Here is a 27180-nt window from a genome sequence, read left to right as displayed (position 1 = left end):
TTCTCTTCAAAAGGAAGACAGGCAGGAAGAAATAAAAGAGTATATGCCATGGGGCACCTGGGTGGCTCAGTCAGTTAAGCCACCGACTCCTGATTTCGGCTCAGGTCATGATTTCAGGGTCATGAGACTGAGCCCCCTGTTGGCTCCACACTCAGTGAGGAGTCTGCTTCTCTCCCTGTCTCTCCCTGCTCTCCTTCTGCCCCTGCCCCCTTAAGCCCCCCACTCACAGGGCTCACTCAAACCTCTTTCTTGCAAATAAATAAGTCTTTTTTTTAAGTATATAACCAGAGACTGTGCAAGTATACAATTTTGTACAAACGGACAATATACAACTTTAATGTTTAAAATGTACACTAAACAGGGGCCCCTGGGTGGCTCAGTCGGTTAAGTGTCTGCCTTCAGCTCAGGTCATGATCTCAGGGCCCTGGAACCAAGCCCTGCACCAGGCTCCCCGCTCAACGGGGAGTCTGCTTCTCCCTCTCTCTCTGTCCCTCCCCCCAATTTGTGCTTTCCCTCTCTCTCTCTCAAATAAATAAAAACTTTTTAAAAAGTACACTAAAGAGAAAATTAACAAGAAAAAACGGAGTACAAAAAGTGCTCAAAATAAGATCAAAATCACAAATCAAAAGCACTGAAAAATTTTTTAAAAACGTACCAGGGGCGTCTGGGTGGCACAGCGGTTAAGCGTCTGCCTTCGGCTCAGGGCGTGATCCCGGCGTTATGGGATCGAGCCCCACGTCAGGCTCCTCTGCNCTGCTGTGAGCCTGCTTCTTCCTCTCCCACTCCCCCTGCTTGTGTTCCCTCTCTCGCTGGCTGTCTCTATCTCTGTCGAATAAATAAATAAAATCTTTAAAATAAAAAAAAATTAAAAAATAAAAACGTATCAAAGACCTACCACTCAAACAAGAACAAAAAAGGACCAGGCCCTAATGGTTTCCAGGCAAACCTTTAAGAGCCTCTAGAGCACAGAAAAACCTAAAAAGATTCGCAAGTCATTCTAACCTCATATCAAAACTGGAAAAGAAATATCTCACAAAAAATGCATTAAATTATTAAACAGAATCCAGTTATGCAGTAAGAGTAATACACCATGGTCAATAGAGATTCTTCTCAGGAATGCAAAAGATGGTTTTCACATTAGAAATTACCTCAATAGATTCCAAAAAAATAAAAACAGACTCAATTAAAATAACAAAACAAAAAAAATTTTAAGTATATGGATAAAAACAACATACAGGGGCGCCTGGTTGGCACAGCGGTTAAGCGTCTGCCTTCGGCTCAGGGCGTGATCCCGGTGTTATGGGATCGAGCCCCACGTCAGGCTCCTCTGCTGTGAGCCTGCTTCTTCCTCTCCCTCTCCCCCTGCTTGTGTTCCCTCTCTCGCTGGCTGTCTCTATCTCTGTCGAATAAATAAATAAAATCTTTAAAAAAAAAAAAAAACATACAAATACCAATACCTTTTCCTATATAATAAGGAAAACCCAACAAGAAAATGACACGGAAAATGTCACGTATAACAATACTTTGAAACAAATCTTAATACTAAATATGTACAATCACTATTAAAATAGTATACTGAAAACCACAGCAGTGGAAAGATGTATCCTATTCCAGGAGAAAACACTGAGTATTATAAAATGTCAACTCCCCCCAAGATAATCTTAACAATGTCAGTGCAAAATAAGAGAACGCTGTGGTTGACCCCCAGCAGCCAATCCACCTTGGTCCCAGGGATAGTTCTCTACTTTTTTTACACCTACAAAAATTCCGTTGCCAGTGACAGGCCAAACACAACCTGGCACAAGTCATGAAAAGTCTGTCCCTGGCATCTACAGGAAAAGTTTCTTCGCTCAAGCACACAACAGCACAACAGCACTGGATATGATGGAAGCAAAGAGATTTGATTCCTATTTTCCTACCTGCGGCACCATTCTTTTAACCATCACTGCCAACCTTGTGTTTAGCAGAGACACGGCACTCCACTAACAAACGTATCACATCAACAGGATTGGAATCTGAAGGTTTGGACATATCTAAGACCAATGGAAGACTGGTCCTTAAATTAAGCTTCAAATTAAGCTTTACTCCCATTTCTTAGATTAAAAAACCTAAACATTAATGTATGGCTATTATATTTTAAATGATCACCTATTAACAGCCAAGCACTATTAGGCACTTGACTGTATAAGCTTATTTAATGCTTGCAACAACCATATAAGGCAACTACTATAACCATCCCACTTCACAGATTAAGAAATGAANGACATATCTAAGACCAATGGAAGACTGGTCCTTAAATTAAGCTTCAAATTAAGCTTTACTCCCATTTCTTAGATTAAAAAACCTAAACATTAATGTATGGCTATTATATTTTAAATGATCACCTATTAACAGCCAAAGCACTATTAGGCACTTGACTGTATAAGCTTATTTAATGCTTGCAACAACCATATAAGGCAACTACTATAACCATCCCACTTCACAGATTAAGAAACGAAAGTGTAGGTAGGGTGCCTGGGTGGCTCAGTCGGTTAAGCGACCAACTCCTGACTTCGGCTCAGGTCATGACCTCAGGGTCCTGGGACTGAGCCCCATGTCCAGCTCTGCACAGAGTGTACAGCCTGCTTAAAATTTTCTCTCTCCCTCTCCCTCTGCCCGTCCTCACCACCCTCTCAAAAACAACAAGAAAACAGAAATGCAAAAGGGCCCAAGGTTCCAGTCAAGGAAAGGCAGAGGTGGGACCCAAATCCAGACTTCCGAAAACCCTTAACAAGCCTCTTTCCACAAGTATCTACACAAACCTAAGAGCACAGAACACATATTCTTGAGTTAACATGAAAATAAAATTAAAAAGCAGTTTAATAAAAATAGTACTTTAAATAATCAGTAAGGGGGCACCTGGGTGGCTCAGTCGGCTAAATGTCTGCCTTCCCCTTGGGTCATGATCTCAGGGTCCTGGGTCCAGCTGGAGAGAGCCCGAATCCGGCTCCCTGCTCAGCAGGGAATCTGCTTCTCCCCCACCCACTGCTTCTCTCCCCTGCCCATGCTCTCTCTGTCACACATGAATAAAAATAAAAAATAAGTAATCAGGAAGATCAACAATATATAAAGAAAAATAAGGAGTCTTGGGGCACCTGGGCGGCTCAGTCGTTAAGCGTCTGCCTTCGGCTCAGGGCGTGATCCCAGCGTTTTGGGATCGAGCCCCACATCAGGCTCCTCTGCTATGAGCCTGCTTCTTCCTCTCCCACTCCCCCTGCTTGTGTTCCCTCTCTCGCTGGCTGTCTCCATCTCTGTCAAATGAATAAATCAAATCTTAAAAAAAAAAAAGGAGTCTTAAGCAAAGCTCAGTTCATATGTTTATTATAGCCTTTAACGGCTTCAGGATTCTTCTATGTACTACTCATTAAACCATTTACATATGCAAGAACTAAGAAACACTGAGAATCATGGAAGGTCCATTAGACACATGTTCTCTGATAATGGCTGAGAGAATTCTGTCAGGCCATAGAATTCTGTTATTTCTAAACATTCAGCCTGTCCAAAGGGGTTTAGATTCCTATCACTGACTGCAAAACTGCCCCAGATACCATAATATAATGAATACTGGAATAAGCTTTTCAATCCTTGTTCAAAACACTGTGCTTCTGCTGGGAAAAGTCATGGACAAACAAACTTCCAACTATACCATCAGTCTTCATATCTCACCAACAGAACACTTACTTATCACTTCTAATTTGTGAGTCATTCCATTAATTTTCAGCTATTTCAGTCAGTTTGCAACCCTTAGCCTATTTCCTGATATTAAGGCCTCAAGGTACTCAGTCTAGACAATTCATACATGACCTAGGACACATTTCTAGAATGAACTGAAACTCTCCCTCACAGGTTATTTATGTAAAAACCACCTACAGCACCACATCCGTCTCATAATGGATCTCAACAACTGAAATGCTTCCCCACAGGAAATAAATGGTTTACAGAAGTGTGCTCAATTTCCCAACATCACAAACTACATCTTTACCAGACCACATCTGGTTATGAATTGCAAACCCAAACCTCTAGGCTGGTCTAGGCAGCAATCCTCGGCCTCACCTTACAAGTCGTATTTTAATAATAATTATTCTTATTTAAAATAATTTTAACTTGGGGACTAAGTTAAAGGCTGCCTAAAGGACAGCCTTCCCTAATTCCTATAAAATACTATATATAATCAAACCAGGAGACTCCATAATAAATTCTACATTCAGGAAATATAAACACACGAAACCTAATAAGCTACTAAAAATTAAGATGGCTCCCACCTTTAGAAAGCAAACTTTAAGCCATTATTTAGAAAAGGGGTTTTCACATGATGGTCAGTCTTGCTGACATAAACTGAGAAACAACACAATAAACTGAGAAAGAACAGTGCCTGAAGTTAAAGATACCCCAAAGATACGAACCTGAAAAATGCTCCCTAGGTTATAAATTTAAGCCCAACAAACATCACTGGTCTTTTAAATGACAATTCAAAGTAACTATTCTTTTCTGCTGATAAGGTCCTAAGAGTCTACAAGACTACTACTGTATTCCTCCTCTCTCCTTTTAACAGGTGTTGAAGCAAAAGATTTTTAATAGCATACATCACTCCTTGCCTAGAAAAAAAGAGGGCGGGGATGCGAACACTGAACAATCATATTACCTAAATGCACCATTCACACATATAGCCTCCAAAATAACACACTGTACCATTTTACACAGCTGCATAATTGGATTATTTTTAGGCCCTTCTTAATGCTTCACATTTGTTACACATCCACAATGAAGAGCCATGTCTACTTTGATTTCATTTAGCTTTAAAGTTGATAAAGAGGTTAAAAAGCATCCTCTCCCATCTGTCTCTCAAAAGCAGAATACAAAGCAACAGAAATCCTAACAGGTAGGAGCTCCTTCCCTAATTCCCCAGCTGAAGATGAAACACTGCACATAATAAGGGACAGTCTCCCAGGGCCCCAGCACCAATTCTATCCTGCCAGTACTGACGCTTCCCAAAAGCCAAGGAAAAGCAATCCATTTGCCAGGCTAGTATTGTCAAGCTATAAATAAAAGCTTTATTTTCTAAATCAATGGCAGTGAGGGATACTGCATGACTGGGATGAGTCCAAAAGAAGTGTGTCCCAAAGATTTCCCTGGCGTGCTACACCATGCTTGAGAGTCACCTTCAAAGATCCAGCTCGTCCACCCATGGGGCACTCTCATCCCAGGTTCCTGCACCTCCTACACATCTGCAGCACATCTGGGACCCATGATTAAAACGCATGTTCTCTTGTTACATGCCTGTATACTTTTGTCAAAACTGTACATTTTGCTGTATGTAACTATGCCTCAATGAAATTTTAAAAATTAAACAGATGCATTTCTTAGACCCTTTTGCAGAGACCTGAAGGGTTTTTTTAAGCTTCTGAGTGATTCCATGTGAGAACCGCTCTGGGTTACACTGCACATACCTTCCCTCACTCAAAAATGGGGAAAGTCAAGAACACTGGGTCTGAAGTCAGACATCTAGAATCAAAAGACAGCTCCGTTACTAACTTGCTATACACCCTTGGACAAAGGAAAAATTTCACTGACACTGTTTCCTCATCTGGAAACTAGGGCTTAGGAAAAAAAACAAAAAACAAAAAAACAACCTACCACACAGGATAGTTGTGAGACTTATGTGATACGTTTATAAAATATTTGGCACAATGTCTAACACAAGGAAGTGAACACTAAACAACCATCATTAGCATCTTTTGTTTCCATCATTTTAAATCAATCTTTACTTGGTATTTCTCTCAGTCCTGTGAGACAAACTCCACCTAATCTAAAACTTCTGAAGAACTTCTTAGACACAGACATGCCTAGCCTCATCCCTAATGCCTGTGTAAGTCTGGGATGAGAACAGGTTTGAGAATCACACTGCTCTAGGGAACATGTGTAGCAGAATAGGATTATAATCAGGGCCACAAGAATTCCTAAAATAAACTGAGTAGCTCCTTCTAGTTTCAAATGATGACTAGTCTCCTCCCTTTAGACAAGTAGTATAAGGACATCAGAACGAGGCTTGCTAACCTCAAAAGAAAGGTGGTACCACCCTATACCCAACTTCCCCAAATATAAATACAGAGATTTTGTCTCTATTGAATTCTCTCAAAGTTAACACCATTCTTAAGGGTTCAGCAATCAACAGGCTGTCTCTTCACCCAAACAGTGCACCCCCGGGCAGCAAAAGAAAAAAATTAATGTAAGAATGAACAATACCTTGTTTATTTCTTTGGCGGGTCTCATTACCTGAGATGGCTTTTCACAATTTATCAGAGAAAGCAGTAAAGCGGACCATGACAATCATCAAACATAAAAACAAAAAAATAAGCCCTCCAACATGAATATCTTAGTTCCTTAAAAGTCATCTCAAAACCACCTTACATATCACCCCTCCATTACAGTTTAAACCAGAGTTTTCCAGAACTGTCTCTGAGCCATCTGTACCTAAATGATATGAGGAGTTTTAAAATGCAACTTCTTAGAACCCTTTCCAGATTCTGATTCAAAAAAATAAAGAGTTGGACCCCAAGAATCTGCATTTTTAACTCCCAAGGTCATTTTTATGCTCAAAATTTGGAAGTACTTCCACAGTAGCTAGAAATTTTCACCTCAAGTAAGCCTTGAACACAAAAGATGGAGATTATGCTTAGACTTAGAGCAATGAAAAAACAGCTAACCAAATATAAACAATTCAATAAACACAGTGGTTAAGAGGATGTATGAAGCTGGACTTCCTGAATTTATATTTCTATTCTACCACTCACAAGCCATTTTACACGTAGCAAATGTGCCCCAGTTTTCCCATCTGTAAAATGGAATACTACCACCTACCTCAGAAGAATGACTAAAAATTTAAGAGTGCCTGACCCCTGCAAACACCCAAAATACAATATTTATTTAGAATCCTTACGGCCAACGGCCAAAAACCGTTGGCTACCTGGCTGGGATTCTTATTTGCTGAATCTCTGGAATGTACATCCTTCTCCAACGATGTAGTACAAAACCATTAAGGAACAAATATTGTGCACCGCTTAAAAATCAGATGCTTCTCAAATAAAACACAAACTAGGTAACTGGCTCTAGAAATGGTATAAGTTGAGAGCAGTTAATCTGTTTTTCAAATTTCTTTCAATAAGATCGAAAAAGACAAAATAACTGAGACTCCCAAACTTTGCATAGCAAAAGACGGCTACATTTAACATTTAATCATCCAAGTCACAGAAGATAAAGGTAAAGCAACCAGGTGGCTGGGCTAAGGTACAAGACTATCCAATAAAGACCTTACACTCATCCTGCCACTGTCCCTCACTCTCATAATCTGCATTTAAAACAGGGGGACTTCCTGAAAGAGAAATTTGGAAACGACAAGGAAAAAAAGATCTAACCATATGTAAAATGTCACTATATGATAAAGCTCATATTAGAGTATTAAGACAGTAGATACTTTTCAACAGTAGCAATGGCTGCCAAACAGAGGACCTGAACTGAAGACCTGTAAGAGGGGAGGGGCGGGGGGGGAATATTCGTACTAGGTCACAACGCAGAAAAAGAAGTCTGATAATAAAATGGAGAAAGCGATTCTCAGGGAAGAGCATGTGCAACTGCCAAGGCGAGTTTCCCTCAACAGAAAACGCCTCCATGCCCAGAACGCTACAGTCCCGAATCGTGAGTATCAGCAAACAGATGCAAAGAAAACACAGGAGATATCTGGGTGAGAGATGACCCGAATTCTCACGGGATGAAAAGCAGCCAAAGCTTAAGTGCACGGAACACGGAATCCAGTTTTAGGCCTGCAGCAACTCAAGGGTCGGCTAACCATTTTCCAGGAAGCCCGAAATCTCCAGATTAAGGGGATTTAACGGCTTGGACAGCTCTCTGGAAACCCACGGAAGACAGGCATTGGCGATTCAAAGGATTTAAGGGGAGGGGAAGCGGTGGAAAAGAGTCAAAGAAGCCTTCTTGAGGACAAAATCACGTGACTCGCGAGAAAAGAATACCCAAGGAGCTAGAGGGAGAAAGAGTCTCTGGGTAAAGACCCTCCACTCCCACAACCGGGAAGCGCGCACCACTGCGCGCGAGGGCTGGCCGGGGGCCGAACCCCGATCCCCCGAGCTTGGACCCGAGGCCTCCAGTCGGCTGTCAGCCCATGCACCAACCTGGGACCACCGTGCGGGGGCACTGTCCCCGCGCGAGCGCGCGGGAAAAACGGCAGCCGGGAGGGGGCAGGGCAAGCCGCGAGGACGACCCGCCGGGCACTTACGCTGCCGCTTCTTCCTAAGGCTTTCGACGCGCTGGCGGGAGACCGAGGGGGCGCCGCTGTAGGAGCCGGGCCGGCTTCGTCTAACGCCCTCCGCCGAAGCCGAGGCCGAGGCCCCGATAGGGGGCTCCGACGCGCTGCTCGCCCGACGCCGCAGCAGCTCCCGCCGCCGCCCATCAGGCCCTTCGGGCGCCGGCTCCCCCGCCGACGAGGCGGAGGTGTCGGCCGCTCTTCCGTGGCGTTCCATGGGCACGCCGAGCCGGCCCGCTCCCATCCGCAGCAGCCACTGCTGCCGCCCGAGCCAGCCCCCCAGCGCCGGACCCCTTGTCGCCTCCTCCGCGGCAGTCCAGCCCAAGCAGAAGCGCACCCTCCGCCGTCCGCCTCTTCCGTTGCGCCAATGCTCAGCAAGCCAATCCAAATAGGCTGAGGGCGGCCCGAAGGCCTCGCGCCCAATCGTCTCCCTCACTCGAGGCGGATCGACCGCGCCTCCGTCCAATGAAAGGCTCCCAGGACGGGGCGGGGCGGAGAGTGGCGGGGGAGGGGATCGGGCTTGGCCGCGGAGAAGGCGGTGTTGCTGAAGGGAGAGTGATGGTGGCACCGCCCAATGGACGTGTGGGTGGAGGGGCCGGCGCACCCGCCCGCACAGGTGGACCGGTCAGCTCCCCGGGCCCCAGCGTCCCACCCCGCTGCTGCGTCCCGTCTCTCCTGGCCCGCACCCTCCTCCAGCCCAGCAGTGTGCTCTCCATCGTCTAGCCGCCAGTCTTTGGCAAAGAGAAGGGCTTGAACCGCGGCTGACCTTAGTCTTTGTCCCTCGGCCCCGTTCCGCCGCTGGCGTCGAGGCCGCCAGTCCCTCCGCGCTATATTTTTTTACCACCACTCTCTCCCCCAGCACTGCTACGGGCGTGTTTGGGCTAAGCCCCCTCCATTCTGTCTGCGTTGGAGAAATGTTCCCGGTACCAGAAGGAATGAAAGGACTGGGACTGGTCTCCATGGCAACTGGAAGAAAGAGGTGGGTTATACATCCTTCGCCACCCTCCTGTGCTGAAGGAGGGGGTGTGGGAGCCGGGGAGTAGGGTTGGCTTTTTGAAGGACAGTCTGGACTCCTTTTCTGTGCGGCGCACTGGGGGAATATAGAAGGATTTGGTGGCTGCATTGGAGCCTGTGTTGTTAGGGGTGTATGCGTGTGTGCACGTTAATCACCATCTTCCCTTTGGCGGGGGCGGGGAGCGAGAACATAGTCACCTCCAACCCTGAGATGCTGACCACTCACACCTACCAAAGGCCCTTCCAACCACCCTTCGCCAAAGGTTACCCCAGCCTGAAATGATCCTGCCTTGTTCTGTACCCTCAAGGCAATCCCTCACTCCATGAAGTTTAATGGGACTGTGGGGTTTTCTTGCTTGCTAATTATTCATAAGTGCCTCCCCCAGGACGCTGTAATGTCCCTTGGGTGATAGCCCTCATTTTCTTCACCTTTCCGGTAATGACTGCTAGTAGCCTGCGGAACAAGAAAGATGAGCTTCTCTCTTGCTTGTTGAACAAAATTAACTATGCTCACTCCAGACTAGCTCCCCTGACTGTAGGAATAACTTTGGAGTTATCCAGACTCTGGAAATTCCAGCTCCTGAAAGAAGCCATCCCAGATGGATCCTACAAGAACTAAGAATACCTGTAGCTAGTCTTCTAGATCTCAGCACCCAGTGTGGCCTTTCTTTCTACCCCCCACCAGTCTGGTCCTCGTTGACCTGAAGGAGCTTTCATCCAGGTTTGTGAGTTCTGATAGATCATCCTGAAGAATCAGAAATCATCATCCAGGGCTGCCAAGATGAAGCCCCAATAGCAAAACAACACCTGAAATACGTATGTAGTTTGTTTGTTGGTTGGTTTACGGTGTACAGAGTGCCTTTACATGTCCTTTAATCCTCCCAGCAACACGGATGATGAGGCAACTTAACCAGAGGCACACAGCTTAAAAAATGACAGACCCTGGATTCCTGAGAAGTTCAGCCACTCTCTGCCTCACAGTAACCAAAAGGCACAAATGCAGTAAAATTCCAATAAGTTACTAGAAGGCTTTTTGTCTTCTTAAATAAATACATGTGTCTTCACTCTTTGGTGTGATCTTAATGACAGTTTATGGCTATCATTAAAGTTTATCCAAAATAATGGACGAAGCATACACTAATGGCAGTTGGGCAAGATGTTTATGATCCTAAATGAAAAATGTGAATAAACTGAGCAAAAGAAACCATACATGAAAGAATACATACCATATGATTTATATGAAGTTCAATGTTAATAAATGATGTTAGAAGTCAGGATGATGGTGTTTTGTGGGGGAAGGGGAAGAGAGTCATGATGACAGGGCAACAGATAGACTTCTGTAGGGCTGGGAGTGTTCAGTTTCTCTGGTCTGGGTGGTGGCTACATGGGTGTTCACTTTGCAGTATGTCATCAAGAGGCTCACTTGTGCACTTTTCTGTATGTGTGTTTTACTTAAATAAAACATTTATTTAAAAAAAGAAAAAGAAACTGAAGATTTGTCCTGGAGCAAGTTTTTTTTATTGTTGTTTTGTTTTTCCAAAAAGTCAAATGAAAGGAGTGATTAAGAGGTTTTCTTTCTCTCTGGTTATTAAAACAGTTTATAGGGAGAGTATCAATAAGTTTTTTGTTTTGGGGGTTTTTTGTTTGTTTGTTTGTTTGTTTATCAGTTCTCTCAGTTACTTACCCTTGGGGAGAAACCAGTTTTCAGGTATACAGACCAGAATAAGAAGCACAGAGGTCATGGTAAGCATAATGTCTTGGAGGAACTAATCAAATTCTAAAGTAATAATTTGCAAATCTAGAGCCATTTCAGGGACAAAACATCACACAGAATACACATCTACCATAGTAGTTGCCTTTTACTAGGCCAGAAATAACCCCAAAACTTAGTGGCTGAGGAATAAATATTATCTGTTTCTGTGGGTCAAGAACTTGGGAGTAATTTAGCTGGTGGTTCTGGCTCAGGATCTTTCATGAAGCTGCAGTCATTTGAGGGCATATGGGCTGGAGGATCCCCTTCCAAGACGGCTTCTTCACACGACCGGCAAACTGATACTAGCTTTTGGCAGGAGGCCTCAGCTCCCACAACATGGATGGGCCTCTTCATAGGGTTGCTTGAGGGTCCTCACAATATAACAGCTGGCTTCTCCCAAAGCTAGTGATTCAAGGAAAAACATGCAGAAATCACAATCTCTTCTCATTTCTGCAATATCCTATTGCTGTATCGAATATCCTATTATTACACAGATCAGCCTTCTTCAAAGTGGGTTGATATTACCCAAGAATGTGAATACCAGGAAGGAGAGAGTCACTGGAGGCATGTTAGGGCCCACAGTCTGCCCTCTGGCCCCCAAAGGATGCGAGAAGATTCACTCCCTCGTCTCTTACTACTTCCTAACAGCCAGGGGACAGACCCTCTCTAAGTTTCTATTGAGTTTTCTTGCAGCTAAAGTAGAGCATCACTCGGGAGTAAATAATTAAAAGTATGATCACAAGAGTGCCAAGCCACAGAGGTTTATAGATGAACTTCTTTCTCCTTTCACTGGGCTGTATGGGTGCCAAGGAAATGAAAAGCATAGAATCCATTCCCTTTCAAGTACTTCTTTTCCAGAGTATAATGGTGTGGAGTATAATGGTGTGGAGAATTGGGGGAAACCTTGCCTATTATCCCTCCCAAGGACAAAGATATGAAAATCGTGAAATTATTAAGCCCCTAGACATTCTTCCAAGGCCTGGCCCCTGGCCCAGAATCCACTACTGAAGAGGTACAGAGATGAGTGTTATATGTGCATGTGCACATATAACACACACACACACACACACACACACACACCACCCAGTATAGTATGTGGCATTCTGGTGGTCTCACCAGAGCTCACAGGCAGTATGAAAGCATTGCCTGGTTTCAGACATAAGGTTCAACTTGTCTCAGAAGAATAGAGACAGAAAATCCAAGAGGAAGTATAATGAGTTTAGAGCAACTCAGAGTTTCCTAGACATGGAAGATCCTATCCCTCCACAAGTATTGAAAGGGTTGAAAATTTTTCTGTCTTCAAGCTCATGGCCTATGTTATCTTTAACTAAATATCCCTGTTTTGGATACTATTACCAGATAACAAATATTGGCTTAGCACTGTGCTCAAATAAGTTTGGGAAATATAAGGTAAACTTAAGGGCATCTTCTTACAGCTTTTAATACACTGAAGGGCATGATGAATCTCCAAGAGGAGGCTGAAGTATGTATCTATCTTCCAAATGTAATTGACCATGGAATCTTTTCCTTAGACACACTTTGGGAAATTCACCTCTGGATATAAAAATCACTCGCATCTCTGTTATATTAAAGGCAATGAAGATCTAGTTCTTTCCATTTTGAAAGCCTGATGGCTTATTTATTTATGTTTAGAGAGGGGGAGGGGCAGAGGGAGAGAGAGAATCTTAAGCAGGCTCTACACCCAGCGCAGAGCCCAACACGGGGCTCCATCTCACGACCCTGACATCATGACCTGAGCCGAAATCAAGAGTCAGACGCTCAACCAACTGAGCTACCCAGGTGCTCCATCTTGATGGCCATTATTAACTTCATCCCCAAATAAACCAACAGTAGTCCCCTCCGTATCTGAAGCTTCACTCTCCCAGGCTCCAGTTACCCACGGTCAACCACGGTCTTGAAGTAGATGATCCTTCTTCTGAAATACTGTCAGAAGGTCGCTAGTAGCCAATGACTACATCACAACACCTACCTTGTTCCCCTCACTTCATCTTATCACGTTGGTATTTTATTATCTCACATCATCACAAAGAAGGGTGAGTACAGGCCAGTAAGAGGACACATTGATATAACTTACCACAATAGACTATTATAATTGTTCTATTTTGTTCTATATTGTGGTTAATCTCTTACTGTGCCTAAATTATAAATTAAACTTTATTGTAGGTGTGTACTGACGGGAAAAACACGTAAATGTAGGGTTTGGTACTATCTGTGGTTTCAGCCACCTACTGGGGGTTTTGGAACGTATCTCTTGCAGGTAAGGGGGAACTATCTTTGTAAAAGCATCTGCTTTCGGAAAACAAGTTTGTCCTCTTTCCTCTTAAACATCTCCCCTTTCCTCGGTTCTCTTAATGGCACTGCCATTTCTGTTCCTCTGGGCAATATGATTCTTCCCTCTCATGCTGTTTCCTTGAGTCTGACACTGTTCAATAGAAATATAATGCAGGGGTGCCTGAGTGGCTCAGTCGTTAAGCCGAGGATCCTTCAGAAATGGGGTCACACTTATGGTAGGAAATGTATCATTCAGGATATTGGATCATGGGAGAGGACAGGATGAGTAGCTTTCAAATGAGGGCTTGGTTTTGTTTTAAGACTTTAAGTAAGAGGGGCACCTGGGTGGCTCAGTCGTTAAGCATCTGCCTTTGGCTCAGGGCGTGATCCTGGGGTGCTGGGATCGAGCCCCACATCAGGCTCCTCCGTTGGGAGCCTGCTTCTTCCTCTCCCACTCCCCCTGCTTGTGTTCCCTCTCACGCTGGCTGTCTCTCTCTCTGTCAAACAAATAAACAAAATCTTTAAAAAAAAAAAAAAAGAAGACTTCAAGTTATAGAAAACAATGTAAGCTAGATTAAGAAAAAAAGGAGTGAGGGAGACATAAGAAATATTTTCAAATATTTTAATGTTACAGGAAGGGAACCAAAGACAGGAAAGTCATCAACCCAGGAGAGGATAGAAGTGGGCAGGACTGGAAGAACTGGAAAAGCACTCTTATTTTTCTGTTTTGCTCTGTGCATCTGTTCATTCTTGGGTCTCTCTGCAGATCAGCTTTCTCTGTTCCTTTGCCTACATGAAGATGTGGCATCACGCTTTGAGAAAGGGGTCCCTGCCCCAAGGTTGGAGGGGGGTATGCTTGCAAACATGGCTGTTGGGGCCTAATTTACAGGTAGGTAGGGGGATTTCTGGGAGAAGAGGGAATGTTGGTGAAGTGGCAGGTATGAAACATTGTCTACTACAAAGATGTTAGTATTTTAAAGGATCCCAAAGATGTTATTGCCACTGTAATCATTTGTTAACACATTGCATGTGTGTGTGTGTGCATTACTCTGTGAAAGGCACTGTAGGGGATATGAAGGTGCACGCTTTTATTCTCGTAGCTCTCAATCTAGCTGAGATTATAAAACATGTACACCAAGAATGTTCAGACAAGGAAGTATGTGATACACGTCATTAAGAGTGCCATATTATAAAAGATTAGAAGGTTCATGGCTAACTGCGGTAATCTGTGAGGACATTAAGGAGGAGGTATCTTTTGGGCTAAACCATGGACATAGGGTTGAATTTTGAGTAAACAGAAATGTGGTGGGAAGGAATTTCATGTAGAGATGAAGGATGAGGTTTACAGCTGGCAAGAGTCAAGTCTGGAGAACTGGGAGACACTATGCAAGAGTATGGGAAGTAATGAGGAACAGTGGAAAGATGCTAAATGTGGGTATTAAGTGTTTTGGATATTAAGCGTTTTGGATTTCGTTCTGTAGGCCAAGAGGCCATTGAAACCTTTTTCTTTTCTTTTCTTTTTTTCAAGTAGGCTCCACGCCCAGTGTGGAGCCCAAGATGGGAAATGAACGCATGACCCTGTGATCAAGAGCTGAGCTGAGAATCAGACACTCAATGAACTTAGCCACCCAGGCGCCCCTCATCAAGACCTTTTAAACAGAGGAGAGATTACACCAGAACGGTAGTTTAGTAAGGTTAACCTGGGAGCAGTGGGCCTGGAAAGTAAACCAGAACAAACATTTAGGAGGCAACTGAAATAAGGTGCTGAGAGGGCTTTTTTGGTCTAATTTGATAGCCACCAGACACTTGTGGCTACGGATCACGTTTTTTTAAGCTTCTTTATTTATTTTTAGTAATCTCTGTACCCAGACTGGGACTCAGATTCACAACCCAGAGATCAAGAGTTGCATGCTTTTCAGACTAAGCCAGCCAGGCGCCCCTATTGACCACTTTTAATGTGACTAGGGCCACATGTTGAGATAATGATGTGTTGGATATATTGGGTGAAACATACTAATAAAATTAATTTCACCCATTTCTTTTTACTTTTAAAAATGTGGCTATCAGAAAATTTAAATTACACATGTGATTTGCGTTATTTTTTTTAAAGATTTATTTACTTATTTGACAGAGAGAGACAGCCAGCGAGAGAGGGAACACAAGCAGGGGGAGTGGGAGAGGAAGAAGCAGGCTCATAGCAGAGGAGCCTGATGCGGGGCCCGATCCCAGAACACCAGGATCACGCCCTGGGCCGAAGGTAGACGCTTAACGACTGAGCCACCCAGGCGCCCCTCTTACTTGAAGTCTTAAAACAAAACCAAGCCCTCATTTGAAAGCTACTCATCCTGTCCTCTCCCATGATCCAATATCCTGAATGATACATTTCCTACCATAAGGGTGACCCCATTTCTGAAGGATCCTCAGATTTCAGGCAGCTGAAGAGACAAATGCACAAGAGAAAAATTGTTTACCCGATTTTGGCAAATGGAGACTATTGCAGAATTTATTGTGCTGTCCTTACAGAATCCCTGTCGCTGGTCAAATTCACCGAAAGAGAACACCAATAGGCGTTATCACTAAGTTTTTAATACTTTCCAGGTGATCCTAATGTGCAATCAATGCTCAGATCAAGTTTTCTAGGCTGGCCTTGCTTTGGCATAGTTAGTAGTTTGTAAGGAATGCAGAATCTCAGGACCCACCCCAGACCCACCTTATCTGCAAGTTTAGCAAAAGCCCCAGGTGATTCACATATGTATTAAAGTCTGGGAAGCATTAATTTCGAATACAGGCTTTGGAGTCAGCCAGACCTTGGTCCAAATCCTACCAGCACCAGCTGAGTGATTTTGGGCAAGCTGCTTAACCTAGCTAAACCTCAGTTGAATAAACAATGACAGGTTCACATAATGGAACACTATGCAGCCATCAAAAGGAATTTGTAATATCTTTAGATTCTATAGGCTGCTTCTCACAGTATTTTAATGGAAAAATATATATATATTGTCTGTTAATGGAAAGATAAATGTAATAGACGTTGGGGAAAAGTTAAATAATGTATGTAGAGCAGTTAAAATTGTTTCTGGTGGGGTGGGTTAGTTGGTTAAATGTCTGACTCTTGATCTCAGCTCAGGTCTTGTTCTCAGGGTCATGAGTTTGGACCCCATGCCCCATGCTCAGCATGGCACCCGACTCTTGGTTTTTGGCTCAGGTCATGATCTCGGGGTAGTAAGATCAAGCCCCGCTTCAGGCTCCAGGCTGGGTGTGGAGGCTGCTTGAGATTCTCTCTCTCCCTCTGCCCCTACTTTCTCTCTCTCTCTCTCTCTCTCAAATAAATAAATCTTTTTAAGAAAAGAAGTTCAAGAGTTGCAGGCACGCTCTACTTACTGACTGAGCCAGCCAGGAGCCACATTTTTTTTGTTTTTGTTTTTGTTTTTGTTTTAAGGCAGTACTGATTCTTCCTCTTTATTGACCAGTTTTCAGAATGAATCGGTTTTCTTGTATCTTCTAGAGATGACTAATGAATTATTTTCTTTTAGTATTATTATGAACGCATGCATTTTAAAACATACTTGATGAATTTCAATCCATTGGAGTCACTCTTCTTTTTGAAGTTCAAATTGTCCTACATTTGGTCAATGGAAGCCCTTCAGATTGACTCCATAATCATGTAAACATGACTCTAATAGTCTCATATAGCTTTCTTGTTCTCTGGTATGACAAGAGGCTCCAGCCTCAACTCTGTAAATTTCCTGTCCAGATCTTGAATCAGACATTTCTCCGAAGAGTAATTGTTCCTATCAGTAGGAAATGATGTTTAGAGGCCACAATTTGGACACCAGGAGCGCACATTGCTACTGGGCTGTTCACTGTTTCTAGGCCCTTTTGGCAGATAGAGCTAGAAAAAAAGTATTTTTAAAGAGGAAAAATATATCATACACTTATACTAATATTTTTCCATTCATTCTTAAGATTATAGAGTTTTTACTTAATTTCTTTGGTTTTATATTTCTTTTATCTTGCCCTAAAAATCTAAGTTCTTAACAACACTCACTATTTATTTGCTTTATCATTAGAGATAATAGTTTCAGAATAAAAATACCAATATTATTACCAACAAGACAATTACTAAATACTGTTTAAGATTTCTTTGCAGTCCTTTTTGTCCTAAGGATATATTGCACTAGGGATGAAAAATCAAATTGTTGTGCTTTAAAGTTGAAATAATTCCTCTCTGTGATTCAGGCATCAATTCAATACACAATTGAGTTCTTTTTGCCCCATTCTGGTTCAATTTTTAGAGATATAAAAAACCTTTTTTTAAAGTTTTATTTATTTAAGTAATCTCTCCACACAACATGGGGCTCAATCTCACAACCCCAAGATCAAGAATTGCCTGCTCTTCCAACTGAGCCAGCCAGCAGACCTGAGATATAAAAATCTTAAATTTAACTTTGTTATATAATTATGTAAAATAGTAACATGGTTCCAAAGTCAAATCTACAAAAGAAGGTACATCCAGAAAAGTCTGGCTTCTGTCCTTGAACCCTCCTTTCTGTTCCTGCCTTTTCTTTATAGGAAACCATTTTTGCGATTAGTTTTTGGTTTACCCTTTCATGCAAATAGACAGGAGATTCCAGTCCAAATTCTCTTTGTTTTAGTAGTACTCATAGCTAAGATTTATTACAGGGAAAGGATGCAAACCAAAATCAGCAAAGGGAAAGCTGTGTAGGGCAAAGTTCAGAGGAAACCAGGCCCAAGCTTTTAAAGTCCTCTCCCAGTAGAGTCACATGGGATACCAAGTCTCAACTCTTAACTAAAAGCTTTGTTTTTTTCTTAAATAAAATATTATACATTTTCTACCCTTTTTTTCTTCTTTAAAAAGACTTTGTTTGTTTGTTTATTTATTTATTTATTTGAGGGAGAGATAGGGAGAGAGAGCACAAGCAGGGGGGAGAGGGAGAAGCAGGGAGCCCAACGTGGGGCTTGATCCCGGGACTCTGATATCACGACCTGAGTTGAAGTCGGATGCTTAACCAACTGAGCTACCCTGGTGCCCCTCTAGTCTTTTGCTACTTACAAAGTGTGCCATAATGATTAGCCTCATACATACGTTTTTGTTTATTTTTGCCAGTGTATCTTTGGCTTAGATTTCTAGAAAGGGGATTGCTGGGACAAAGAACTCATATATACATCCTGTTGCAGGTCAGAGCCAACTTCCCCTTGAATAGCAGAAAACTTCTGCATTGATACTCCCAATGGTCCCTATGTCCTGTTAAATTGCCCTGTGAGTGCAATTTACAAAAGTGATGGGATATCACTTGCAAGGTTAACTTCTGAAAGACTGTAACTTCTGTTCTGCTCTCACTCTCTCTCTCTAGCTCTTTTCTCCTGCTTGCTCCAATGAAGCTAGATATTATGTTGGGAGCTGCTTTATGGAGAGGCCCACGTGGCAAGGAATGGAAGGTAGCCTCTGGCCAACAGCCAGCAAGGAAGTGAAGCCCTCAGAGCAACAATTCAGAGAGAAACTGAATCCTGAAACAACCGCGAGAGTACTTTGGAAGTGAATCCTCCTCCAGGTTGAGTCCTGAGATGGCTACAACCCCAGCCAACACTTTGATGGCAACCTCATGAGAGACCCTGAGCCAAAGGACCCAGCGAGCCTGCACCTGAAATCCTAACCCACAGAAACCATGAGATACTAAATGTGCTGTTTAAAGCTAGTAAGTTTTGGCATAATTTCTCATACGCAGCATTTGTTAGCAGATACACCTCCACTAGAATTGTGTTATAATACTCTTCTTTAAAAAGATTTATTTATTTATTTATTTATTTATTTATTTATTTATTTAGGGGAGAGAGAGTGCATGCGGGGGGAAGATCAGAGGGAAAGGGACAAGCGGACTCTGTGCTAAGCACAGAGCCTGACACGGAGCTGGATCTCACGACCCTGAGATCACGACCTGAGCTGAAATCAAGAGCTGGATGCTCAACTGACTGAGCCACCCAGGTGCCCGGTGTTATATACGTTCTTAACTGTTAGATGACTATAGGGAGCGTAGAATACTGATGAATCGAGTAATGATGAGGTCAACTGATGAGGCTGGTTGGCCAATGGTCTTGAGTGGTTCTGTGTGGGGCTCGGGCTCTGGCTTTGCCCTGTTCTCCAGGGTGGCTCATCCTGCACATGGCTGGGCAAAAATCAGAAGCTGAGGGTCCTCAATCAACTGAAAGAAGGACCAAATCATTTGGACTCTGTATGAACTAAATTCAATTCAACAAAGACCTAGTAAGCTTGGCAACAATACTTGTGAGGGGCTATGAGGAGTATATGAGAGTCTAGAGGCTAGGAGACCCTGCACGCCACGGCTATGAACAGAACCTCCAAGAGCCCTCACTCCCAAGCCACGGATGGGATTAAGTTAGGATTATCAAAAGGCACGGTACATAGGCAAAGGCAAAGAATAATGTCTCTCAAACTTGCAGGAGAGTGAAGGACATTTTCAATTACTGTTCTTTGTCTTTACTCAAAAAAAAAAAGTCTTCTTAGATGAAAGACCTAAATGTGGCACAGGAAACCATCAAAATCCTAGAGGAGAACACAGGCAGCAACCCCTTTGACCTGGGCTGTAGCAGCTTCTTACTAGGCACATTTCTGGAGGAAAGGGAAAGAAAAGAAAAAATGAACTGTTGGGACTTCATCAAGATAAAAAGCTTCTGCACAGCAAAGGAAACAGTCAACAAAACTAAAAGGCAACCTACGGAATGGGAGAAGATATTTGCAAATGACATATCAGATAAAGGCCTAGTATCCAAAACTGATAAAGAAATTATCAAACTCAACACCCCCAAAATAAATAATCTAGTTAAAAAATGGGTGGAAGACATGAACAGACATTTCTCCAAAGAAGACATACAAATGGCCAACAGACACATGAAAAAATGCTCAACATCACTCGGCATCAGGGAAACACAAACCAAAACCACAATGAGATACCACCTCACACCTGTTAGAATGGCTAAAGTTAATGACTCGGGAAAGAACAGATGTTGGTGAGGATGTGGAGAAAGGAGAACCCTCTTACATTTTTGGTGGGAAAGAAACTGGTGCAGCCACTCTGGAGAACAGTAAGGAGGCTCCTCAAAAAGTTAAAAATAGAACTACACAGAATGCCTGGGTGGCTCAGTCAGTTAAGCGTCCGACTCTTGATTTCAGCTCAGGTCATGATCTCGGGGTTGTGGGATCGAGTGCCATGTTGGGCTCCACCTTCAGCTCAGAGTCAGCTGGAGATTCTCCCTCTCCCTCTGCTTCTGCCCATCCCCACCCCACTCCTGCTCTAAATAAATAAAACCTTTAAAAAAAATAGAACTACCTTACAACCCAGCAATTGCACGACTAGGTATGTATCCAAAGGATACAAAAATACTGTTTCAAGGGGTACATGCACCCCAAGGTTTATAGCAGCACTATCAACAATAGCCAAATTATGGAAAGAGCCCAAATGTCCACATCGACTGATGAATGGATAAAGAATTGAAGGAGTATTACTCAGCGGTCAAAAAGAATGAAATCTTGCCATTTGCAACAACATGGATGGAACTAGAGGGTATTATGCTAAACAAAATAAGTCAGTCAGAGAAAGACAAATACCATATGATCTCAATCCGATGTGGAATTTAAGAAACAAACCAGATGAACACAGGGGAAGGGAAGGAAAAATAAGATAAAACCCGAGAGGGAGATAAACCATAAGAGACTCTTAACTACAGAGAACAAACAGGGTTGCTGGAGGGAAGACAGGTGGGGGGATGGGGTAACTAGGTGATGGGCATGGAGGAGGGCGCTTGTTGTGATAGCACTAGGTGTTGTATGTAAGTGATGAATCACTAAATTCTACTCCTGAAACCAATACGACACTATATGTTAACTAACTTGAATTTAAATAAAATCTTGGAAGGAAAAAAAGGTCTCCTCAGAAACGTAGTGAGTTCAGGAGTCAGCACCGCCTTTAACAAGATCTCCAAAGGAGTCGTATCTACACGGAAGTTAGAGAAACTCTGGCCTGATAATTCCGTTTGATTTGGGGTTTTAATTTTTTACAGCAAGCACATTTTCATGTGTTACCTGTGTAACTAAAAGGTGTTTTAAAGAGCCTAGATTAGGGGCACCTGTGACTGGCTCAGTGGGAAGAGCGTACAGCTCTTGATGTCAGCGTTGTAAGTTGGAGCCCCATGTAGGGTGTAGAGATTACTTAAATAAATAAAAATTTTAAAATAAAAAAATAAAGAGGCTAGATTATAAAGAAGGTGAAAATTCAAGGGGGGAGATTGGCTGCTGCCAGAGTAGGTGGGTAGGAATCCACTGAGCCAGTCCAGAAGGTGACAGGCTGCCGCACACCCTGAGAACTGAGGTGCAGGTCTCTGAGTAGAGAACTCCTGACAGTGACGGCAGGAGGGAAAAGGAGGAGAGGTCCTGGACCAGCCACCTGGATCGAAGTTTCTGTACTGCAGTAGCCTCACTACAATCATTCATCTGGTCATAGTAGACCCTTATAACTGTAAGCTGAACGAAGGAAATGTCCAAGGATCTTAAGTTCTAGAAGTAATAATAGCAGAATGACGGCAAATGAGTATCCACGGACTCACAGTTCTAAAGATGTCATGACAGCGAGTCAGAAAAGAAGTCATTCTTTTTCAACAATTACCAGCTTCTCTCTTTCCCCATTCCTTTGGACAGGCCTCCTGCGAGAAGCCGATTTCCAGCTGCATGAGGTAATGAAAGGATTTTGCCTTCTTCTCATGTTAAATACAAGTGAATTGATTAAATAGAAGACAGTGTCTGATTGCTAGGAAATCAGTGATTCAGATGGTATGGAACGGCACCTGGGAATGGGGCAAGAGAAAACAGGAGGGGGAGGAAGTCCATACAGCCATCCGCGCCAAGGACACTCAAGGGCTGATGGGACTGAGCCTTGGAGGAGGAAGATTTCATATCACTTGGTCCAGCCTCACTGTGGGTCCAGGAAGATAAGGGATGCCAGGAGTTGGCTGTGGACCCAGAACTAGAACCCAGGGCTTCTTCTCCTTCTTTCCCTTCCCCCCACCCCCTGATCTCTCTGCCCGCCTCCACCCTTCTTGCCACAGATCCCTATCTCCTTTCTTAGTACACTTCCCAGTGTGTACACGTTACTTCAATAAAAAGTTGTATTTGGTGGGGGCAGGTTCTTTGGTGCTGTTTTTGTTGTTTTTTATAGAAACAGCATTGCATTTCTGGAAGAAGCATAGTCAGTTTGAAATACAGGGAAGGCAATGGGAATTTGCACTGCAGGGTTTGAGGCAAGCCATGGGAACTTAGGAAGCCTAAGAAATGAGAGGGGTCTAACCAAAGAAGGCTTCCAATAGCAGCTGAGCTTTAAGACAGGCCTTAAAGGAAAAAAAGAACCTTGGTGGGTGTCGTAGCTCAGCAAAGACTTGGAGCAGAGCACTCTAACTGTTGGCCTCACCCTCACAGGCAGGTCCCCAGGCCCCAGGGAGGGAGAGGGAGCTGGAGGAAATATGTATGTGCCAACCCCCCTCCCACTCCAGCAGGGGAGGCCCCCCTCAGAGCCCATACTCTTCCCTCTGAGAGACTGAATATACAAACGGACATGGGCCAGACCATATATGACACTAGAACTCTGACCCCGAACCTCTGCAGGAACCAGCCTGAGAAGCCAAACCACACCCTCTGCAGGGATGGACCCAGAACAACCAGAACTCAATGTCTGCCAGCTTCTTCCCCGTCCCCACCACTCCCTCTCTCTACCAACTCAGGGCCAACCAGAGAAACCAAATATGCTCCCCAACCAATCACAGAGGTGCCCCTTCTAGTTAGCCAGCCTCTGGCGTCCGGGGTAAACCACCTCCAATCAGAACACACCTGGAGCCTCCCTTCTATCCCACTATGACACTTTCCCCCTCCCTGCCTTTGAGTCCCTTCCTGCCAGATGCAAGCTCTGAATGAATAGCCTCTGTTTGTTCTCATTTGGGCGATCTTGGTTTATTTCTGTATCTCCAACAGGGAGTCTGGACACAGACAGAACATCATACTCTACATCCAAATCAGGAGGTACAGCCGCCCCCCAGAATGTCCCTTCCTGGCTCTATCCCTCCCAAAGGCAGAGAGCCCCACAGCTTCTATACTCATTCTACCCTGGAGAGCCATTCGGGCTGATACCAGTTTGGGGCTATTATAAACAGTGCAGTTAGAAACATTCTTGCACTAAAAAATAAATAAAAAGAAAAGAAAGACAAGAGAAACATTCCTGCACATATCTTGGTAAACATAAGCTCTTGTTGCCGTGGTGTTCATACCCAGGAGCGAATTGCTACAGCCTAAGTAACGCACATGGTCAATGTCAGTAGGATACCACCAGCTTGGGAACAGTTTTATCAACTTCTATTCCCCCGAGATGTCTACAACAGTTTCAGCTGCTCTGTTTTCATCAGCACTTGATCTTGTCAGACACTTTCATTGCAGCCTTTCTGGTTGGGTGTCTGTAAATTTCTTATTCCCTATAGGCTCTAAGTGTTACTGTTTTCCTGGATTTAGTTATAGTAATTATTAATAGTATATAACTGATCGAAACAACACTTATGCCTCCTCCCTAACCCCACCCTTGCTTCAGGAACACTCCTTTAGACTACTCACTATTGTATTGGAAACAATGGGTAGTAGAAGGGGGCCCTTAGATTGAGGTCTTTACTTTGTTATTCTGTGTCTCTGATGCCTTTCCCAATACTCTGCACACAATAGGTGCAAAATATTATATAAAGACATGAAAGTATGATATGAAAGCCTGTTTGTCTGCACCACACTTCGTGAGCCATTCCCAAGCACTGGAGGGTAAGCAGGGGTCTTACTCATTTTAGGCCTTAGACCTGGCACCGAGAATCATTTTAGTCCTCTTTAAAACATTTTTAAGTAATCTCTACACCCAACATGGGGCTCAAACCCACAACCCCAAAATCAAGAGTTGCATGCTCCACTGACTGAGCCAGCCAGGTGCCCCATGGAGAATCCTTTAATAAACAATGTTTGCTATACCAAACTGGCCTCTGGAGACCTGGAATTTTAGCTTGTTCCCCCTGCCTTGCCTCACAAAGCCTCAGGCCACACACACACACACACACACACACACACACACACGATGTGATAGTCCTGTTGTTACAACATCCCTGAGACCATGAGTTATAATATTGCACATTATTACACTATCACAACATGGGACAGATCTTGGCACACCAGGCAGGGATGTGTTGGTGTGAAATCTCATTTTAAATGGGGTCCCTGGCTCCAGACATGCAATCAGCTGTGGGTCACGAGCGATGTAGAAAACATCTAGGTCTGGGGCTCAGGGGTCAGAGGTTTCCCTTTCATTGTCTCCTCTGGTCCTTGCTCCCTCCCGGTCTTGCAGACTAGCTATACATTGGATCATAACAGTGCCCCTTGAATAGGGTTGAGGACTAAGCGAGTTCATCTGTGTAAAGGGCTTAGTCCAGCGCCTGGCACACAGCAAGGTATGGGGTAAGCCACAGCCCTGTGTATTACTGTCATTTTCACTAGCAACTGCAGGAGTGGCAATGCTGGGGGACCATGCCTGATACCAGGTGCAAGCCTCATAGAGGAAGAAAGCAGAAAAGTGAGCAGAGGGGGAACATGTGATTTTCATCCATGAAGACTAGTCACTTCTAGCACAAATTACACCAGGAATGGCGAACACTGCTTTCCCTGGGGGGAGATGGGGGCAATTCATGGAAAGCAAGTGACTTCAAGGCCTGAATGACTCCATTCTAAGAGACTCCTAGAAGAGCAAGAGACATGCTGTGGAATTTGTATCTGGCCCAGATAGGTCATTTCTGCCTGCTGGAAGGGCTCCGTCGGAGTCTGGGGAGGCCCCGATGCAATAGGCAACCTGCCACTGGACACACCCAAATGTCGCCTCTCTGGGACAGGGGCAATAGCCAGACCCTCCAAGGAGCTTGTCAATGGAGGCACCCCCTTTGTTCTCCTCTCACTAAGACAGGGACCCAATGCTGCTCACTCTTTGAACTGGTTCAAATGGAATGTCACCCACAGAGGCCAAGCAACTAAGAAGGGAATGCCTAATGCTGCCTTGGGAGGAAAGATAGGGCCTTTATCAAAAAATTCTCCTGGCCAAGTGTGCCCCTTGGCTTTCTGAACCCCTCAGTCTCTTGAGTTACAAAAGGAACCTGTACAGAAAAAGGGGAATTGGGCAGGGATGAACAAGACTGGCCATGAGTCCATAATTATTGAAGCTCGGTGATGGGCACGGGCGGGGGGGGGGTTCTCGTTCTATTTTCTCTTATATATATTTCTCATATACATTTTCTTATGTTCTATTTTGTATTTGAAAGTTTTCCATAATAAACAATGTTTGTTGAAAGAAGCTATGACTAACCCAAAGCCTGGCAGGGTAAGGGCCATTTTCTTGATCTCCGGCCAGAAATTCTCCCTAAATCCAATGAAATCCGAGTATATCCAGCAAGGAAAATAAGGTGAGGGTATGGCATTGGTCTGGCTTCGGTAGGTCATCAAACAAGGCCTGTGTTTCCCAGGGGGAGAGAAGCCGTTGTGGCTCTTGGGTTTAGAGGGAAATGTTTCAGCAGGAGAGAGAAGGTGGAGAGGGACTGATAAGCATACTTTGACTGCTGGTGAGTCTGCTCCAACCGATCGGGATGGCACTGGGCCTCTGGCCCCACCCCAGCCTTTACCCTTAGGTGAAGTGTGCTCTCCCAAGCCTCTGAGGAGAGGTGGCTGGGCCCCATGCTGGGGGCAGTCATCCTCTCTCCCTTCCTGGGGTTCTGGCCTCCATATGGTCCAGGCCACGGTGATGAGGGTAAACTGTCTGGTCACCCTCCTACACACGCCCTCCTGCAGTCAAAAGCTGAGATCAGACACATCTTATCAACTATGCCAAGCCATCTCCTGGGCACAGGCCTCATGATGCTGGCCAATTCCCAACTCTGCTTGAAGTTGGCATTTTAGAGGCCTTCAATTGACAACAGCCGAAATAGGGAAGCTGTTCCACGTAGGCCAGATCAGGGCTTCTGGGCGGCGTCAGGTGAAAGGTGCGTGGTAGACCCCTGCATGATTCCTGCACACCTTGCCCGAAGGTGTCTCCCACACGGCTGCTCCCTGTGCTTGAAATCCCACCAGCAAAGCATCCTCCTCTGGGACTACACATTGCTTTGCGGACATACTCTTTTCCAAAGCTACCCTGGGACAGTCACACATTAAAACTAGTACCGGTGCATGAATTGTTTACTGACCCGGGTATCTGAGAGTGAGGGAGAGCACAAAGGGCTGGCTAAGAGCAAGGGTGATGGGGACTGGTGCAGACAGCTTGGGTAGTGACCTCTCCTAGTTTCAGGGTGCAGGCTGTTGGGTTCGGAGTGAGGGTCGAAAAGAAGTTTAGAGGGAAACGGACATGTCATTCAAGGCAGAGGTCACTGAAGGCCCCTAGGGCAGTACAAAGCAAGGCTGTAGCAGGCAAAGCAGGGTACAGAACCTACCAGCTGACAGTCTGGGGGGTACCTCCCCAGGGAGCTACTCTTTGTCTCCTGCAGGGCACAGGAATGGAAGTGGCTCCTGCTTCTTGTCCAGAGACAGCTGCCTGGAAAAAACCCGTGAAGATATTCCCCAATCCATCTGCCGGGGGGGGGGGCCGGGGAGGGCACCCCAAGCCTCACCCTGCAGAGCTGCCCCAGTAGA

At 44.3% G+C, this 27180-nt stretch overlaps 1 protein-coding gene across 1 annotated transcript in view; it reads right to left on the bottom strand.

The window, feature by feature from the left end:
• The window catches only part of PANK2 (pantothenate kinase 2), a gene marked incomplete at its 5' end in the record, with an annotated part of 28102 nt that extends 19124 nt beyond the window's left edge, over nt 1-8978 (bottom strand). Inside the window, one exon of the mRNA XM_034641605.1 lies at nt 8327-8978. Coding sequence (XP_034497496.1) covers nt 8327-8978 — 652 coding nt within the window. The remainder of the gene's footprint in view (nt 1-8326) is intronic.
• Between the last annotated feature and the right edge of the window lie 18202 nt (nt 8979-27180).

Source organism: Ailuropoda melanoleuca, chromosome 13 (genome assembly GCF_002007445.2).
Source record: "Ailuropoda melanoleuca isolate Jingjing chromosome 13, ASM200744v2, whole genome shotgun sequence".
NCBI lineage: Eukaryota > Metazoa > Chordata > Mammalia > Carnivora > Ursidae > Ailuropoda > Ailuropoda melanoleuca.
Note: the sequence above shows the minus strand (reverse complement) of the source record. Positions and strands in the feature narration are given on the sequence as shown.